General features: G+C 39.4%; 1 protein-coding gene across 1 annotated transcript in view; it reads left to right on the top strand.

Annotated features, from left to right (window-relative positions):
- Window positions 1-19642, top strand: part of LOC103018236 (cytochrome P450 2C42-like) — a 36189-nt gene extending 16547 nt beyond the window's left edge. The window contains 3 exon segments of the mRNA XM_057530593.1: window positions 8640-8827; window positions 17531-17672; window positions 19437-19642. Of these exon segments, the coding sequence (XP_057386576.1) occupies window positions 8640-8827; window positions 17531-17672; window positions 19437-19642 (536 nt within the window).
- The last annotated feature ends 1173 nt before the right edge of the window (window positions 19643-20815 follow it).

Here is a 20815-nt window from a genome sequence, read left to right as displayed (position 1 = left end):
AGATGGTGGGCAGAGTGAATTTCAGAGAAGATATTGGGTCCTCCATCTTATTTCTCTTAGAGAAGCTTTATTTTTGAAATTTCTGTGCCACCAGCTATAAGTTTAAAATTAAAATATTTAAAAAAGGTTAAAAGTGAGACAAATTTGTACAACAGGGGAGAAGGACTGAGAAAAGTGAAGACAGTGTGAGCAGTAGCAAAGGCAGTAAAGCTATGGGTTTCATCAATAAAAAATTCTGGAAACGTATCTGGACTTCATGGGAAGGGATTTGCAGCAGGCACAGCCAGCATAAATTGGCCTAGGATTGAATATTAGTTTTCTTAAGAAGAGTCCACTTTGAATGGTAGGTATGTTTTTGCAGAAATCTTTCCTTATTCTGAATATGCAGCATTCTAATGCTAGGGTAGGGAAGATGGGAACTATATTTGTTGAAGTATAGCATAAATTCTAGAAATTTGGTAAGAAAGGCTGAGAAAATTTCCACAGTCTGGGAAGTTCTTTACAAGGTTAGATTTAGAAAAAGATGTATGCTATTTAGACAAAAGAAGTGCCTAAAGGAATTTTTTCCCATTTTGAACAACTTTAATTTTTACCATTTTATTGAGATATAATTAACAAATATAAATTTATATATTTAAGGTGTACAACATGATGATTTCATATTGTGAAATCAAATTGTGAAATGATTTCCACAATCAAGCTAATTAACTACTCTTAGCAAAGTTCAAGTATACAATACAACATTGTTAACTATGGTCACCATGTTGTATTGATACTTTAGATCCCCAGAACTTGTTCATCTTATAACTGAAAGTTTGTACCCTTTGACCAACATCTCCCCATTTCCCCCACCCCAGCCTCTGACAACCACCCCTCCACTCTTTGTTTCTATGAGTTTGACTTTTTTATATTTCACATGTAAGTTAGATCATGCAGTATTTGTCTTTTTGTGTCTGGCTTACTTTTTCTTAGCATAATATCCTCCAGGTTCATTCACGTTGTTGCAAATGGCAGGATTTTCACCTTTATTGGCTGAATAATATTCTGTTGTATACATCATCTTTTCTTTATCTATTTATCCATTGATAGACACTTAGGTTGTTTCCATATCTTGGCTATTGTGAATAATGTTGCAGTGAACATGGGAATGCAGATATCTCTTTGAGATACTGATTTCATTTCCTTTGGATATATACCCAGAAGTGAAATTGCTGGATCATATGGTAGTTCTGTTTTTGATTTTTTAAGGAACTTTTATGCTGTTTTCCATGATGGCTGTACCAGTTTACATTTCCATCAACAGTGTATAAGGGTTTCCTTTTTTCCACATCCTCACTAATACTTGTTATCTCTTGTCTTTTTGGTAATAGCCATACTAACAGGTGTATGGTGATATCTCATTTCCCTGATGTTGAGTACCTTTTCGTATACCTGTTGGCCATTTGTACATCTTCTTTGGAAAAATGTTTATTCAGGTCTTTTGCCCATTTTAATTGGGTTATTATTACTGTTATTATTATTAGCTATTGAGTTGTTTGAGTTCCTTATATAATTTGGATATTACCACCTTGTCAGATATATGGTTCACAAATATTTTCTCCTATTCTGTAGGTTGCCTTTTCATTTTGTTGATTGTTCCTTTTCCTGTGTAGAAGCTTTTTTATACTGATGTAGTCTTACTTGTTTATTTTTGCTTTTATTGCCTGCGTGTTTGGTGTCATCAAAAATTATTGCCAAGACCATGTCAAGGAACTTTTCCCCTATGTTTTTTACGAGGAGTTTTATGATTTGAGGTCTTACATTTAAGTCTTTAATCCATTTTGAATTAATTTTTATGAATGGTGTAAGATAAGGATCAAATTATATTCTTTTGTATGTGAATATCCAGTTTTCCCAGCACCATTTATTTTTTTTTTTTAATTTTATTTATTTATTTATTTATTTATGGCTGTGTTGGGTCTTAGTTCCTGTGCAAGGGCTTTCTCCAGTTGTGGCAAGTGGGGGCCACTCTTCATCGCAGCGTGCGGGCCTCTCACTATCGCGGCCTCTCCTGTCGCGGAGCACAGGCTCCAGACGCGCAGGCTCAGTAATTGTGGCTCACGGGCCCAGCTGCTCCGCGGCATGTGGGATCTTCCAGGACCAGGGCTCGAACCCGTGTCCCCTGCATCGGCAGGCAGACTCCCAACCACTGCGCCACCAGGGAAGCCCCCCAGCACCATTTATTGAAGAGACTATCATTTTCCCACTGTGTATTCTTGGCACCCTTGTCAAAAAGATTTGACTGTAGATAGATGGATTTACAGATCTTTCTCAACTTACAATGGGGTTACATCCCAGTGAACCCATTTTAAGTTGAAAATGTTATATGTCAAAAATGTGCTTAATACATCTAACCTACTAAATAGCATAGTTTAGTTTAGCCTACCTTAAACATGCTCAGAACACATACATTAGTCTATAGTTGGGCAACATCATCTGCCACAAAGTTTATTTTATTATAAACATTGAATAGCTCATGTAATTTATTGAATACTGTACTGAAAGTGAGAAACAGAATAGTTGTATGGGTACAGAATGTGGTTGTAAATGTATTGGTTGTTTATCCTCATGATTGCATGGCTGACTGGGAGCTCTGGCTTGCTGCTGCCACCCAGCATTATGAGAGAGTATCATACTGCATATTGATAGTCTAAGAAAGGACCAAAATTCAAAATTCCAAGTACAGTTTCTACTCAATGCATATGGCTTTTCTACCATTGTAAAGTGGAAAAAACCGTAAATGGTACTGTCATAAGTTGGGGACCATCTGTATTTCTGCTGTATTCATTATGTTCCATTGATCTATGTGTCTGTTTTTATGCCAGTATTCTACTGTTTTTATTACTGTATCTTTGTAATATAGTTTAAAATCAGAAAGTGTGGTGCCTCCAGCTTTGTTTTTCTTTCTCAAGATTGTTTGGTTTGTTTAAGGTTTTTTTGTGGTTCCATATGAATTTTAAGATTTCTTTTTCTATTTCGGTGAAAATGTCATCAGAATTTTGATAAGGATTACATTGAATCAGTAGATTGCTTTAGGTAATGTGGACATTTAGAGAATATTCATTCTTCTAATCCATGACTGCAGGATATCTTTTTATTTGTGTTCTCTTCAATTCTTTTTAATCAGTGTTTTATAGTTTCTGATGTACAGACCTTTCACCTCTTTGGTCAAATTTATTACTAAGTGTTCTATTCTTTTTGATGGCTTTATAAGTGGATTATTTTTATCATTTCTCTCTCAGATAGTTCATTGTTAGCATATAGAAACATAACTGATTTCTATACACTGAGTTGTATCTTGCTATTTTACTGAATTTGTTTATTAGTTCTAACAGTTTTTGGTGTAGTCTTTAGGATTTTCTATATATAAGATCCTATCATTGTAAATAAAGACAATTTAACTTCTTCCTTTATGGAATGGATGCCTTTATTTTTCTTGTCTAATTGCTTTGGCTAGGACTTCTAGTACTATGTTAAATAAAAGTGGGGAGAGTAGGCATCCTTGTCTGGTTCCTGATCTTAGAAGAATAGTTTATAGTAATATTAATCAAAGAATTATATTTGCTTAATTGGAATAATATCAGAAAACACCTTTTGATAAAAATCCATCAATGTTGGTATAATTGGGTTAAAATATTCCTTAATAAACTGAGAGTTAAAAGGTTCTGGCTCAGAGCAGGAACAAAATGGTGGGGTCATAATTTCATGTACTGTTTGTTTCCCACTCACACTGGATTAAAAACATCATGCTGTATATTTCATTTGGTCTCCAATATTCATTAAAAATTATAAATGGTTTTAAATAAATACAATTATACAGCTGATATATTTTACCTCTTAAAAACAAAAAGAATAGCTTATAGCATTTACCTTTTTTTTGGTTAACCATCCACTCTTCCCTTTACTTATTTATTTATTTTAAAATTAAACGCTTTATTGAGGTAACATTGGTTTATAACATTATATATGTTCCATGTGTACAACATCACATTTTGTATACACCACAGTGTGCTCACCACCAAAAGTTTAGTTTCCATCCGTTCACCATACAGTTGACCCCCTTTACCCATCTTGCCCTCCCTCGACTCGGCTTCCCTTCTGGTAACCACTACTCTGTTCTGTGTATCTATGTTTTTGTTTTTGGTTTGTTTGTTTGTTTGTATATTCCACATGTGAATGGAACCATACAGTATTTGTCTTTCTCTGACTGGCTCATTTCACTTAGCGTAATACCCTCAAGGTCTACCCATGTTGCAAATGGCAAGATTTCTTTCTTTCTTTCCTTCCTTTCTCCCTCCCTCCCTCCCTCCTTCCCTCCTTCCTTCCTTCCTTCCTTCCTTCCTTCCTTCCTTTCTTTCTTTCTTTCTTTCTCTCTCTCTTTCTTTCACTGAGTAGTATTGCATTGTATATATACCACATCATCTTTAACCATTCATCTGTTTATGGCTACATAGGTTGTTTCCATATCTTGGCTATTTTAATGCTGCAGTGAACATAGGGGTGCATATATCTTTTTAAATTAGTGTTTTCATACTTTTTGTATAGATACCCAGAAATGAAATAGCTGGATCCTGTAGTAGTTCTATTCTTAATTTCATTAGAAATCTCCATACTTTTCCATAGTGGCTGAACCAGTTTACATTTCCACCAACAGCATATGGGGATTTCTTTGTCATTGACTTTTGGCAGTTTTAATATAATGTGTCTTGGAGAAGGTCTTTTTGCATTGAGGTAATTAGGTGTTCTCTTAGCTTCATGCACTTGTATATCCAGTTCCTTTCCCAGGTTTAGGAAGTTCTCAGTTATTATTTCTTTAAATGAACTCTCTGTTCCCTTCTCCCTCTCTTCTCCTTGTGGGATACCCATCATCCTTATGTTGTCCTTCCTAATGGATTCCAATAGTTCTTTTAGAATTTCTTCAATTTTTTTTAACACCTTATTTCTATCTCCTCTTCAACCAGAATCATGTCTAAATTTCTATCTTCGGGCTCCCTAATTCTCTCTTCCATGGGGTGCCCTATTTCCAGTGCTTTGTAACAGTGGTCCCCAACCTTTTTGGCATTAGGGACAGGTTTCGTGGAAGACAGTTTTTCCACGAATGGGGGCGGTGGGTGATGGTTCAGGCAGTAATGTGAGTGATGGGGAGCGATGGGGATTGGCAGATGAAGCTTTGCTCACTGGCCCACCACTCACTTCCTGTTGTGCTTCCCGATTCCTAATAGGTGGCCCAGGGGTTGGGGACGCCTGCTTTATAATGTGTTCTTCATCTCATTTATTGCATGCTTTAGCTCCAGATTTTTTTTTTTTAATGTTTCAGTCTCTTTGGTAAGGTATTCTTTCTATTCATTAATTTCATTCCTTAGCTCATTGAACTGCCTGTCTGAGTTTTGCTCTATCATGTTGAGTTTGAGTTTCTTCACGACAGCTCTCTTGAGTTGTCTATCAATTAGATCTCAATATTCTGTGATTTTCAGTTTGGCTTCTGGAGAATTTTTATGCCATTGTTACGATGGTGCTTGATGAGTTGTTCTTCTACTGGTGCATTTGAAGTAGCAAACACCTTTCTTCATTAGGTAAAGGTGTTTTGTCTTTCTTTTAAACTTGTTTCTAACAATTCAACAGGTTTGTAATTGGAGGCCTTTTTGTTTGTTTTCAGTAGATGACACTATAGCACAAGTTTTTGGTTTCTCTTACCTCAGCTGCCTCTGGCTATATTTGAGAATTGGCACTTTCCACCCCACTGCCTTTGCCAGAGGTGTTGTTCGGTGCGCTCATTGTCACTACTTATGCCTCATTGTCACTGGTGCTTTGCTGTTGCTGGTGTCACTGCTATTGCTGGCATTGCCACCTGGGGCAACAGAACTGCAGGCACCTTGTCCAGGGTCGTCTGGGCTGTGGGCTTCACTGCCGAGGGGGGAGGGTGGGAGTTGGAGGGCAGTTGGAGCTATGGTCACCTCTGCTGCATTAGGGGTTTTCAGGTTCATGGGTGCTGCTGCTGTGGGCGGGAGGGTGGGGGTCCAGAGTTGCAGGTGCTTCCACAGCTGAAGGGACAGAGTCACAGGTCCTGCTGCCACTTCTCAGTTCTCTGTGGCTGTGGGTGCTGTTGTGACTGGGAGGTCAGAATTGTGTGCAATGCCCCCCCCTGCTACTCCTGGATTCTCTGGGGCTGTGGGCTTAGATGCCATGGCTGGGTGCCAGGATCTCAGGCATTGCCTCACCTGTTGCCTCCATTCTGCCTCCTCTGTGTGTTCCAATCTGCCCACCTTTAAGTGTAGAGATGTGTGGAATTCTCTGGCATCCTCGTGTGTTGGGCAGAGTTCCCTTTGTTCAGTTATGGACGTTTAACTGGTTGTAGATTGAAGGTGGGGACAAAGGGAGTGTCTCACACTGCTGTAATGCTGATGTCACTCCCCTCACCGTTGAGTATGTTAGCCCTGGGCTTGTCATATACGTTGAGATACATTCCTTTATTTTGTTGAGATACATTCCTTCTATACATAATTTGTTGGGAGTAGTTTTTATCATGAAAGGACGTTAAATTTTGTCCACTGTTTTTTCTGCATCTATTGAGATGACAGTATGATTTTTATCCTTTATTCTGTTAATGTGGTGCATCATATTTATTGTTTTGCATATTTTGAACCACCCATATATCTCAAGGATAAATCCGGCTTAATCATGGTGTGTGATCCTTCTAATGTGCTCTTGTATTCAGTTTGCTAGCATTTTGTTGAGAATTTTTGCATCTATGTTCATCAGGAATATTGGCCTTCAATTTTCTTTTTTTGTACTTATGTCACACTTCAAAAGGAATTTTATTATTCCAGAAGTCTGAGTCCAGAAAAATGGTGTTTGCCATAAGAATTTCTTTTCAGGTCAATAGTTTTAACTTTTATGAACAATTTTTAAAAAAATTAAAAACATTATCTTTAAGCAAATTATGTTTTTCTGGGTCAGAACCCCATTGAAATGATGATAAATTAATTACAAATGAGAATTATTCCTGAAGAGTCAGGAGATCTCATGTAGGAAAATGGAGGTTTTTTCAGAGAGGGTGCTGGGCACAAGGTTTAGACAACATCTATTTCAAAATGGACTCGGTGGATAAAGCAGATGGGAGAGGAGACACCAAGAACAAAAGAGAAATGATAAATTGAGGCTTCCCAGTAATTAGAAAATTAATTACTAAGAGTTTGAAACATCTGCCTGAGCATTTGCCATAATTCTAAATTGACATCTAAAAATTAGGAATTGAAATACGTGTTAAAAGACCAAGAATGTACAAAAGAGTCAACATAATCATAGTTGTCTTACTTGTACAGTATTTACATAGTCATAATGATATAAACAATGAATAGTGATATAATAAAAAATTGTGATATAAATATATTGGGGAAAATTGAGTGAGGGGAAGTTTTGTGTGTGTGTGTGTGTGTGTGTGTGTGTGTATGTATCTGTTTGTGGGTACTTATTTTGTATATGGGGTGGTGGTTGAGATGTAAGCCCTCATTCACTTACCAGAAAGTTGGGCAGAGTTCCCTTTGTTGAGTTATGGACGTTTAACTGGTTGTAGATTGAAGGTAGGGACAAAGGGAGTTTCTCACACTGCTGTAATGCTGATATCACTCCCCTCACCGTTGAGTATGTTAGCCCTCACCGTTGAGTATGTTAGCCATTGTCTAAAAATGGATAAATCAGGAAATAAAAGTAGTAATTTTTAAAATAAATTTATTTATTTTATTTATTTGTTTATTTTTGGCTGCATTGAGTTTTCATTGCTGTATGCAGGCTTTCTCTAGTTGTGGCGAGTGGGGGCTACTCTTTGTTGTGGTGCGAGGGCTTCTCATTGCGGTGGCTTCTCTTGTTGCAGAGCATGGGCTCTAGGCACGTGGGCTCAGTAGTTGCGGTGCACAGGCTCTAGAGCGCAGGCTCAGTAGTTGTGGTGCGCAGGCTTAGTTGTTCCGCGGCATGTGGGATCTTCCCGGACCAGGGCTCGAACCCGTGTCCCCTGCATTGGCAGGCGGATTCTTTAAGCACTGCACCACCAGGGAAGCCCTAGTAATTATTTAGAAATATGAAATTTAAATTTCAGAAGAAATTGCTAGAATGTTTCAAAGTGGCCACCTTTGGGGAGTATGAGGATTAAAGAAGATAGCATTGAAAGTTGCAAATAAATACACACACAACACATGTACAGTCACACAAACCATACATACATATACATCAGTTACAGAATTTGATTCTTAAAATGAAATTAATACTTGATTCCTGTTTTTTCTTTCTGCGAGGGCAGTAATTTCTTGAGTTAATAATGTAATATTTATATTTGAAGCATTTCATAATTTCTATTTGTATTAATGATCCTGTATGCTAATATATAGGTGTGCACAGATTTATCTCAAAGCCTAGCTTGTATGAAAGTCATTTTTACGTATATTATGGCAACTCACTCTGTATGTCTAGGTGTCCTTCTGGGCATATAATTGATGTTTATAATGATGTTGGAACACCTTCACAGAGCTTTATGTAACTCTGAATTGGTATGCAAATGTGGTATGTATTTTCCTGTTTTTCCATCAGTCTCACTTGTGTCTTATCAGCTAAAGTCCAGAAAGAGATTGACTGTGTGATTGGCAGACACCAGAGTCCCTGCATGCAGGACAGGAGCCACATGCCCTACATGGATGCTGTGGTGCATGAGATCCAGAGATACACTGACCTTATCCCCACCAACCTGCCCCATGCAGTGACCCGTGACGTTAAATTCAGAAACTGTTTCAGCCCCAGGGTAAGATTTGTTTCTCCTGCTGTGACCTCAGTGCTCTTGAAGTTCCCATATTCACAGTGTGGTTGCAATCCTTAAGATGAGAGAATTGCAAAAGTCATGCGTGGGGTAGCCTGATGGGTTTTGTGTTGTTTCCAATTTGTGGCTATAAATCTTTATGACAGATCTTGATTATCTGGCTAAGTCTCCCAAATTTGTTCTGCTTCTTTAATATTGTTTCGGCTACTCTTAGCACTTTACATTTCCAGATAAATTTTAGTATCCATTTGTCAATTACCCAAAACACTCAGCTATGATTTTTATCAGGTTGATATTAAATCAGTTTGGAAAGAATTAACATCTTGACATGTTGAATCTTTCAATTCACAGATACAATTTATTTGGGCTTTCTTTAATTTTTCAGTGCTGTTTTGTTTTCAGTACAGTGGCTTGCACATCTGTTATGTTTTTCTCAGATAAATAATATTTCTGATGTTATTATACATTGTATAATTTTATTTTGTTTTTGTTTTTTATTTTTTGGTCATGCCACGGTGCATGTGGGATCTTAGTTCCCGGACCAGGGATCAAACCCGCGCCCCTTGCATTGGAAGTGCGGAGTCTCAACCCCTGGACCACCAAGGAAGTCCCTACATTGTATAATTTTAAAAATGCCTTTTCCACTTTTTTGCTATATGGAAATATATTTGATTTTATTTTGATGACCTTATATCTAGCAACCTTTCCAAATTCATTTATCATTGCTAATAATTTGTTTGTGGATTGACTTGTAATTTTTGTATATACAATTTTGCCACCTGGTTTAATATTTGTTTTATTCTTTATCTTCCAATTCTCATGACTTTAATTTTCTTTATTGCATTATCACACTGGCAGGATTTCCAGGATAGTGTTGAACAGAAGTGGTGATAGTGGCCATTGTTTAATTTATGATATCCAGGAAGAGGTGAGGGCTTAATATCTCATCATTGAGAATGATATTTTATGTATATTTTTGTAAATATTTTAAAAAGCAGATCAGGGAAATATTCCTAATCTTATTTCTGTATGATATTTTGGGATGAACTTTATTTTTTAAGAGCAGTTTTGGGGGGGCTTCCCTGGTGGCGCAGTGGTTGAGAATCTGCCTGCTAATGCAGGGGACGCGGGTTCGAGCCCTGGTCTGGGAAGATCCCACATGCCACGGAGCAGCTGGGCCCGTGAGCCACAGCTGCTGAGCCTGCGCGTCTGGAGCCTGTGCCCCGCAACGGGAGGGGCCGCGATAGTGAAAGGCCCGCGCACCGCGATGAAGAGCGGTCCCCGCACCGCGATGAAGAGTGGCCCCCACTTGCCGTAACTAGAGAAAGCCCTCGCACGAACCGAAGACCCAACACAGCCAAAAATAAAGAAATAAATAAAAGAATGATTAAAGAATCAAATGCTTTAAAAAAAAAAAAAAAAAAGAGCAGTTTTGGGTTCACAGCAATATTAAGCTGAAGATACAGAGATTTCCTATATACTCCCTGCCTCGACGCATGCATAGATAGCCTCACCCATTGTCAGTATCCTCTACCAGAGTGGTGCATTTTTGACCGTTGATGAGCCTGTATTGGCACATCATTAGCATCCAAAGTTCATCATTTTCACTAGGGTTCACTCTTGATGTTGTACATTCTACGAGTTTGGGCAAGTGCATAATGACATGTATCCAACATTGTGGTATCATATAGAGTAGTTTCACTGCTCTAGAAATCCTCTGTGTTCTGTATCTTCATCCCTCTCTCCCCCAAACCCCCGGCAACCACTTTATACCCATTGATTAGAAACTCCCCATTTTCCTGTCCCCTGCTCTTCGCAATCTGTATAATTTTTTCGTAAACGTGTGTACAAAATTTGACCAAATGCATTCTCTGCATTTGTTTATATGGCATATATTTTATTCTCTCTGTCTCTCTGTCGGGGTCTGTGTCTGTCTCTCATATATAAAAAGCTCAATTTGGTTTGCTACATTTTATTGAGAACATTTGTATTTATATTCACAAGAGACTGGTCTGCAATTACTCTTTCTCAAAGAATTTTTTTTTTAAATTTTTATTTATTTATTTATTTAATTATTTATGGCTGTGTTGGTTCTTCGTTTCTGTGTGAGGGCTTTCTCTAGTTGCGGCAAGCGGGGGCCACTCTTCATCGCGGTGCGCGGGCCTCTCACTATCGCGGCCTCTCTTGTTGCGGAGCACAGGCTCCAGACGCGCAGGCTCAGTAGTTGTGGCTCACGGGCCCAGCCGCTCCGCGGCATGTGGGATCCTCCCGGACCAGGGCCCGAACCCGTGTCCCCTGCAGTGGCAGGCAGATTCTCAACCACTGCGCCACCAGGGAAGCCCCTCAAAGAATTTTTAATCAGACTTCTGATATCAAGGTAACGCTGGCCTCATAAAATAAGGTGGGTAACTTTCCATATTATGGGTATATTTTTATCATATATATATAATTGCCCCCTTTTCTTTTCTTTTGGTGTCTGCTTAGTTCTGTCTTCCCTGTACCTGATAAGTTTTGCTTAAGCTCAGATATTGCATAAGAAAAAAAATGCAGTCTCAGGTGATGTTTATCTTCTTCCAGAAAGTGTTCATCTTTCCTTCACTAGGCGGACAGAATTATATAACACCTCCTGTTTCAGAATTGGATATTAACACAGTCAAATATTGACTGTAGATGCCAGTTTACCTTTCCAAGTTTCTTCTGTCTCTGGAATCTGGAGACTAATTTTTGTCTGCAGCTTTCCAGTGCTTTCTAACACTTGGTTTCTATGTTTATTCAGACTTTCTAGTTGGTATCCTACAAGTTACTGCCATTTGAAGCCTGCATATGTTATTGTACATAAAAATAAGATGACTGAAAAGTCTACTTTGAGGGGAAAAGGATCGTGAGTTTATTAAGGTTGAAATTACTATTGCTATCTTCTGGGGAAGAGGGAATTGTGCATATCTGCGTTGTCCCATATGGTAGCCACTAGCCACATGTGCCCAGTGGGTGCCTGAAATGTGATCAGTGCAACTGAGGAACTGAATTTTAAATTTTATTTACTTTTGATTAGCTCTACTTTAAATATACGTAGCCATGGATCACTGAAAGCTACTGTGTTAGAGCTGATCTAAGTTTTTTTTTTTTCCTGTAACGTGGGTTTAGAAATCCCTCCTCCTTAATTCTGCAATACTAAAAACCTGGAAAATTGAAAACAAATATAAGTTTGATGCAATTTCATTTGGTGGTCAAAACCTTACTTGAACTGAAGTGAATCTATAGTCCTTATTTATGCTACTTTATGTGAATATTCATGTCCTGCTGAAGACATTTGTGAACTGTTGATAAAACTAACCTTGTTTACCTCAGAATGTTGCAAGAATTAAACCAGGTAACATGCAAAATACAAGCTAAAACTATGAGACACTATTTTCATATATCAGTGTGATGAAGTCAAAGGCTGAGAAAACCTTTTATTAGAGAGGATATGTGTAAACAAGTACTTTCAAGTGCCACTGGCAGGATTATAAATAATACATCTTTTTTGGGGGGGACATTTTGGCAATATCTATTAAAAAATAAAATATGGTATCTTATAATGTAAGAATTATAATTCTTAGAATCTACTACAAGTGCTAATGAAGGAATGTCCAAAAAATTCATCCTTGCATCATTGCTTGTAATGAAAAAATATTTTGAGCTATCTAAATGTTCATTAGTAGTGCAATGGCACATTTATATTATGTAGCATGATAAGGCAGTTGTATATGTGTTGACATGGGACAATATCTAAATTATTATTATTTTTAAATTAATCAATTAATTTATTTTTGGCTACGTTTGGTCTTTGTTGCTGCACGCGGGCTTTCTCTGGTGACGGTGCGCGGGCTTCTCATTGCAGTGGCTTCTCTTGTTGTGGAGCACAGGCTCTAGGCACACGGGCTTCAGTTGTTGCAACACACGGGCTCAGTAGTTGTGGCTCGCGGGCTCTAGAGCGCAGGCTCAGTAGTTGTGGCATACGGGCTTAGTTGCTACACGACATGTGGGATCTTCCCGGACCAGGGCTCGAACCCATGTCCCCTGCATTAGCAGGCAGATTCTTAACCACTGCGCCACCAGGGAAGTCCCTAACTTATTTTAATTAAAGAAAAAAATCAAGATCCACTGGATGCTTGTCATTGGGTAAAAAAAGAAGAAAGTGATAAGTGGCATAAATGTATATAGGATTATCTGCCAGATATGCATAATATCTCTGGAAGGTATATAACTAGTTGGTGGGAATGGTTGTTTTTGGAAAGTCTAAATAAGTTTGTGTAGTTAGATGGGAAGGAGACTTACTTTTTACCATGTGTGCTTTTTGTGACTTAATGTATTCCTCTATTTTTTACTTGTGGTATAAGTTATGTAGAAGAAAAATCACCTTTCTAAGTGTAGAGTCTAAAGAGTTTTGACCAGTATGTGAAGTTATGTAACTACCACCACAACTAAGATATAAAACATTTTCATCATCTCAAAGAGTTTCCTTATTCTCCTTTTGCAAACAATCCATTTCCCCCAGTTCTTGCCCTTGGTAACCACTGATCTGCTTTTGGTCCTACAGTTTTGCCTTTTCAGGAGTGCAATATAATGTGACACAAATGAAATAACTTGTAATCAACATATGCCTTTATCTCTTTATGTGGCAGAATATGTTTGAGATTCATCCTTGTTATTGCATGTATCATTGGATTATTCCTTCTTTATCGATGAGTAATCCATCATGTGGAGTGCCACAAATTGTTTATTCATTAACTAATTGATGGATATTTGGGTTGCTTCCAGTTTTGGGCTATTTGAATAAAGGTGCTTTAAACATTTGCATACAGGTTTTTGTGTGGACATAAATTTTCATTTCTTTTGGGTAAATACCGAGGAGTGGGAGTGTTGCTTAAATGTTTAACTTTATTTAAAAAACCCACCAAACTGTTTTCTAATACGGCTGTGACATTTTTCCTTCCTACTAGCAATATATGAACGTTCCAATTGCTGGAGGTAGGTACCCTCCAACACTTGCCGTTGATAGTGTTCTTAAATTTTATTTTATTTTTAATTTATTATTATTTATGGCCTCTGCCCTATTTTTTGTTTTGATTGTTTCTGGTATTTATCGGCATTCCTCCAGCCAGATCACCTGCGTTCTACCCAAAACAATCCAATACGTTTTGAAAACCATTTTGGAGGAGCTGTTCTTGGGTGGTGGTGGGAAAGGGAGTTTTGGCCAGAACGATATTGACTGGTAGGGAAAAAAAAAATTCAGAAAAACACCAAACCAAGTACACACCTCTCCCCACATACACACCTGTATTTATGTACACACATACATGGCCGGCCAAGCCGGCCCTTGGGGGCTTTGAACAATCATCTCAACGCCTCTTTCCGTTTCTCTTGTCCTGAGTATGGGTAGGGGCGAAAGGGGAGAGATTTCAAATCTGTAAACATTTTTGAAGCGAAGAAAATAAAACATTTAAAGCATAGTTGTTAACTTTGGTGGAACTGATTGTCTGGTGTACTAACGCTGGAGGTTTTCTCCCTTTTCCGTGGAAGGGCTTGCAGGCGCGCGTCAGACGTCTGGCTCGCCCCACGTGGAAGGTGGGGCGGGGATCAGGGGTTAAAGGTCGGGACCTTGGCGCCGCCCCGTGGAGCCGCACCCCTTTCCGCTCGCTGGTGGTGCCCGTAGCCCCCGCGCGGGCTGAGGCTCAGCCCGGCTGGAATCCAGCTCCGGAGCCCGCGCAGACAGGGCCAGACGGCGGGTGGAGGCAGGCCTCACTGCTGAAGCGGTGGCCTCCCCGAACGCGCTTTTGTGCAGCACAGGGAGTGCCTAGGGGTTGGCGGCAGCGAGGCGCTGTGCGACGTGGTCCAGCCTGTGACACAAGCCTCCCCTTCGGGGGCGCAGGGCAGGTGGGGCGGCGCTGCCTGGACCAGGTATAGCGCCCGACTTGCTCATCCCCCATCCTGGCGCGACAGGCTGGCAGCGCTCGCAGCTCCGGAGCCGGTGGCACAGTTGCGCGTCCTGCGCGGCCGCGGGAACTGGGTGCGGAAAGACGGCCCTTCGCCTGAGGCGTCATGAGGCCGGAGACTAGGCAAAGAAAGCTCGAGAGGCAAAGGCTCCTCCCCGTTGGTTACGGTTTGCATTGTGGCTAAGAGGCCGGGTCGCGGGCAAGCACGTGGCCGCTGGCCCTGAATGGAACCTGGGTGCGCCGTCTGGGTGCCCACCGACTTCCGCGCCCCAACACTTGCCGCCGCACCCTCTAAATTTTAGACACTGAAGTGGTTGTGTAGTGATATCTCATTTAGTTTTGCTTCTATTTTCTCGGTGAATAATGATATTTGGCTTCTTTTCATGTGTTGATTGGCCATTCGTATGTGTTCACTGATAGTGTTTGCTCAAAGTCCTATTTTTTATTGGGTTGTTTGCTTTATTATTTAATTATTGCAGTTCTTTATATATTTTGTATGCAATCCCTTTGTCATGTCTCAGTGTTGGAAATGTTTACTCCCGGTTTGTGTCTTTTTTTTTCTTTATTTGGTTTCTAAGAATGTCTTTCAAGAAGCAGAAGTTTAAAAAAAAAGCATAGTTTAAAATTTTTATGAAGTCCAGTTTATCAATTATTTCTCTTATGAGTTGGGCTTTTGTGTCATATTTATTTTCCAGCACATGCTATCAAATATTTAGGCTTTTCTTTTTCAAGTTTTATACTTTCAGCGTTTATATTTAACTCTATGATCCATTTAAAGTTCATTTTTACTTATGGAGTGAAGTAATGATCATATTTCATTTCTTTTCTTTATGGTTATCTACTTGTCCCAGCACCATTTGCTGAAAATATACCTGCTTTTAAAATCTTAAAGTAACATTTTCCTGTATTATTTGTTTTAAAATATACAAGGCAATAATTTTAAAAACAAAATTATAGACCTTAAATACAATAAACTTAAGGGGTGCAATTACCCCTAATTTTGAATTTAAAAGATTTTAAAATTTAAATAGTATTTAAATGTACAATGGATATATATATGAAATATATATGAAATTGTGTATATATCTATATTTTAACTACCTGTCTATCATCTGTCTATCACACTTAACACCTAAATACTTCAGTGTGTATCTTCTAAGAACAAGTGAACAAGGACTTTATCTACATAACAATAAAAGCATTCACACTAAAGGAATTATCATCTATGCAATATTTTTTTCTAATATATATATATATATATATATATATATATATATACTATAATTACATTTTCTCAATTATCCTAAAATATCTTGTGTAGCTTTTTTTGAGGGGGCATCTAGTGTCCAATCAAGGAACAAGTATTTAATTTGATTATCTGCCCCTTTACTCCCCGGTTATCAAGAACAGTTCCTTTTCCTATGTTTATTTCATTTTAATACATTGACAGTTTCGAAGAGTCCAGGACAATTGTCATGTTAAACGTTCCTCAGTCTGGCTTTATGTGATTGTTTTCTTGAGATTAGATTCCGGTTGTGTGTATTTGGTAAGAAAATTACTTAGGTGATGTTGTGTATGTCCCACTGCATCACATTTCGGCTGAAGACATGTAATGTCAGCTTATCCCATTATGGGTGATGCTAAGGTGATCACTTATTAAGGAGAAATCTGCCATATCTCTCCATTGCTGAGGTTCTGTTTTCATAGGTAATTAATTAAAAATCTATGGCATGGTACTTTAAGACCTTGTGAATATACTGTTTCCCAAATCATTCATCCAACAGGTTTAGCATTAATTGATGATCTTTACCTGAATTGTTGAAAAATGAGAATTTTTCTAATTTTATCATCTCTCTTTGTTTTTTTAATCTAGAATTCATCCATAACTAAGTGTTCCCCCCACATTTTAAAATTAAGAGAAACAAATTTCATCCCAAAGATAAATGCTCAGTAGTTGTTAGTGCACTTGTTGATATTATCTAAGAAGTCACTTTTCCTCTTGGGAAAATTTTCTTTCTTACTGTGGTAAAATAAGTATAACATAAAAATGACCATTTTAGCTATTTTAAAGTGTACAATTCAGTGAAATTTAGTACATTCACAATGTTGTGCAACCATAGCTACTATCTAGTTCCAGAACATTTTCATCACTGCAAAAGGAAATCCACCACCCATTAAGCAGTCATTGCCCATTCCTCACTCCTTCCAACCCCTGACGGCCACTAATCTGTCTCTGTCTGTATGGATTTGCCAGATGCCATTTTTAATCAGATCAGACCTCTATTTTAAAAAGCCCTATAAACAGATTCCAAATACATCTGACTTTTCAAGAGCCCTCAGAGGCTTCCATTTTAAACTATAATCCACAAATGAGATGTAAGAAAGCTGAAATGATGAAATAGAGCCAAGGGTGGGATCCAGACAGCAGTGTCCAAACATTGTGATAGGTAAAGGGGATTCTGAAATCTAGCACCCAAGTAACCAAGTACTCAGTACTTCAAATGCTATTGGAGGCCACTTTAGTAACATCACTGCCACTGGTCTTAAACTCATCCCTGTTTATTACTTGGTCTGTCTGTCTGGAATTGCCGCTGCCCTTCTTTGGACCTGGGACTCCTCATCTCTAGATCAAAAGATGGGACTAAATGACTTGTAACATTTCTACTGCTCCACGACCTCTTTATAATTCATTTATCTTCATCTTTCATTCCAGGGCACGACTATAGTAACATTGCTGAGTTCTGTGCTACATGATGACAAAGAATTCCCCAACCCAGAGGTGTTTGACCCAGTCCACTTCCTGGATGAGAGTGGCAACTTTAAGAAGAGTGACTACTTCATGGCTTTCTCAGCAGGTAATAAAAATGAATTTCCTTAGGTACTTAGGGAACAAGACACCTTTCTGGAATTGGTTGGAACTTAATGATGCCCACCCTGGGGCTGGTAGAAAGGCTCTTTGTCCATGATCACGAGCACCACTCCCAATGCCCATGCGCTTCCTCCCCTCACCATACATCCGCAGTATTGGAACTTCAGGGAGGTGACCCAGTTCTTCCAAAGTGAGAAAGCTAGAAAATAGGTTGATTGAATTATGCCTCTAGCTGTATCACTGAGCTACCTAAGAGCTCTTCTTAGCAGGTGAAACTCATTTAGACTTTCTTTGGCTGCCATGAGAAACGTACATAAGTTCACAAGTTTGAGTATTTGCTATGTGATACCCCTGACTCCGCAGGCTGAGCTCTGGGGTTAAAAGTATCCACAAGCACAGAATGGGCACCAAAGTGGCTCACATCCTAGTTAGGGAAACAGATTAGTAAAGAGAACATTGAATAGTGCTGTGAGAGAGGAAAGCACAGGCTGCTCATGAGACCAGAAGGGGAAGCTGCCTGTTTTCTGCTCACTCATTCGCCACAGTGAGGCATAAAATGGAATAAGGAACATTCAAACAGAAGAAAGCGAATTTGAGCTGCCTCACAGGAGCAAGGGAAGAAGAGAGGGCAGGGCACTTTCACAGGAGCAGGACATTTCCTCTAGATTGAGAAGGTCAGAACCTGCCAACTGCAGTGTCAAGGGAGTTCTTGGGAATGTGGCAGGATACTCTGCAGTGCTTCCAGAGCACCGTGATCTTCCTCCACTCATGATCTAAGTCTTGGATATTGGGTCCCCACAGCTACAGTGTGTGCTGAGTCTCTGGCCACGGACTCACCTTCCTGTATTAGATGGCTTTTGATGCCTGCTTTGGGTCTTGCTCTGTATATACCAAGGTGTCGAGGCCCGAGTCTTCCCTTCAAAAGCACATATTTTAGCACAGCAGAAAAATAAACAGAGAATTATGATTCAAGGTGATTGATGCTTCAGTTGAAGCATGAATGTGATGTTGAAGAAACCCAGAGAGGGCAAGATTCTACTGCCTGTGAAGATCACAGAAATCATAAAGAGGAAATGACATGGGACATAGGTCCTGAAGGAAGGATAAGAGAAATGCATCTTAACCAAATGGAACAGCACAAGACAAAGCTAGGAACTTCATGGTGTGTTGGAGATTGATGAAGAGTGGATATGGCTAGTGTTGAGAGTAGATGGTATGAAGAATGGACGGAATGATACGGAGCATCATGCTGGGAACAGAATATAAAGGGCCAGCTCAACCCATTTGGACCTCATCTCATGAAACAGATGGGAGTGACATTTAATATTTTAAAGTGGGAGAGTGACACATTTAGATATGTGATTTTGAAAGCACATGAAGGAAAAAAACCTTTGGCTGAATTTTGTGCCAGAGGTAGAAAGGGAAACACGTATATATGAATTCCCTCCTCTCAGTCCTTCTTCTTTCAGCTCATCTGGACGAGCAGAGTGGGGGTGTTTCTACAAAGATTAATGGAAATTGGAAATGGAAAAGAGCAGTTATAATATGGGAATGCATGATGAAGTGCTTGATGTAGAGCTGACACTCAATAAATATTTGTTGAATGAAAGGTTCCCATGAAGATATTAGGTGAATAGCGAGTGTGTCTGTCCTTCTGTCCATCTGCCTATCTAACCATCCTTCCAGCCCACCATCTGTTCAGTCATTCTTACATTTTGTGACAGTTCAAAACACAGTGTTCAAGGAACAGATACCCTATGTGTGTTATTTTTGGGAAAACGAAATTGTATGGGAGAAGGCCTGGTCCGCATGGAGCTGTTTTTATTCCTGACCAGCATTTTACAGAAATTTACCCTGAAATCTGTGGTTGACCCAAAGGACATCAACACCACCCCAATTTCTAGCGGGTTTGGCCGTGTTCCGCCCTCATACCAGCTCTGCTTCGTTCCTGTGTGATGAAGGGCAGACTTATCTGGCTGCTGCCGTGCTGTTGTCTGTAACTCACTCTCCTCTGGGGCGTCATTCACCTCCTCCTTGCTACCAGGGATGCTCTCTCTGACCTCCCATCTCATATCTCCACATTCTCTCAATATCCAGCAAATATCCAACCTCCATTAAAAGAAAGTTTACTGGGCTTCCCTGGTGGTGCAGTGGTTGAGAATCTGCCTGCTAATGCAGGGGACGCGGGTTCGAGCCCTGGTCTGGGAGGATCCCACATGCCGCAGAGCAACTGGGCCCGTGAGCCACAACTACTGAGCCTGCGCGTCTGGAGCCTGTGCTCCGCAACACGAGAGGCCGCGATAGTGAGACGCCCGTGCACCGCGATGAAGAGTGGCCCCCACTTGCCACAACTAGAGAAAGCCCTCGCACAGAAACGAAGACCCAACACAGCCAAAAATAAAATAAATAAATAAAAATAGTAAAACTCCTCCCTAATTAAAAAAAAAAAGTAAGTTAGAAATAGTTTAAAAAAAAATAAAAAAGAAAGTTTACTGAGTTTTACTGCACAGATGTATGTGCTGTCTTTATATTCTGTAACACTTGTACTGACTGCCACATATGCTCATACTTACCTAAGAGTTGGTACTATGTTATCACTGTGAAACAGAGTGGAATGATTAGTGTAAGCCAACACATGGCCATTTGTCCTCCACGTGTTCGAAATAAAAAGCGTCAGTATTTGCTGAGCCAGTCTCAGACTTTCCTTCTTTTGTACCTAATGCAGGTAAGAAATGATAGAAAATGGAGTCCAAAGAGAGCATGCTTGTCCTCATAATGATAAGCACGGAGAGGGACAAAGGGGAAGAGGGCAGAAAAACTCTTTTTGCTGAGTGTCACCTAGACTTACTTGAGGTTTGTATTTGAAAATGAGAGAAATTGTGTCCACTAGCAGCTCCAGCCTGTAGGGGAATAGTGAGATCAGCAGTTGGGAGGAATGAACAATAAGTGTTGGAATTCATTCCTCTGGTTTGGTGTTACTGTGAACACCAAATAAAGATATGAAACGTTCACATTACTTTGTGTTTCAAACTTACAATCAAATATTAACCTATGTTTTCATATTTCTAATCATGTGTTCTAAGTGTTACTCTTTTCTCTCTGAACAAGAACAGAATCCCTAGAAGGAGT

This window comes from Balaenoptera acutorostrata, chromosome 16, assembly GCF_949987535.1.
Source record: "Balaenoptera acutorostrata chromosome 16, mBalAcu1.1, whole genome shotgun sequence".
Taxonomy (NCBI): Eukaryota; Metazoa; Chordata; class Mammalia; order Artiodactyla; family Balaenopteridae; genus Balaenoptera; species Balaenoptera acutorostrata.
The sequence above is the reverse complement of the archived record's forward strand: the minus strand, read 5'-3'. Positions and strand labels throughout refer to the sequence as shown.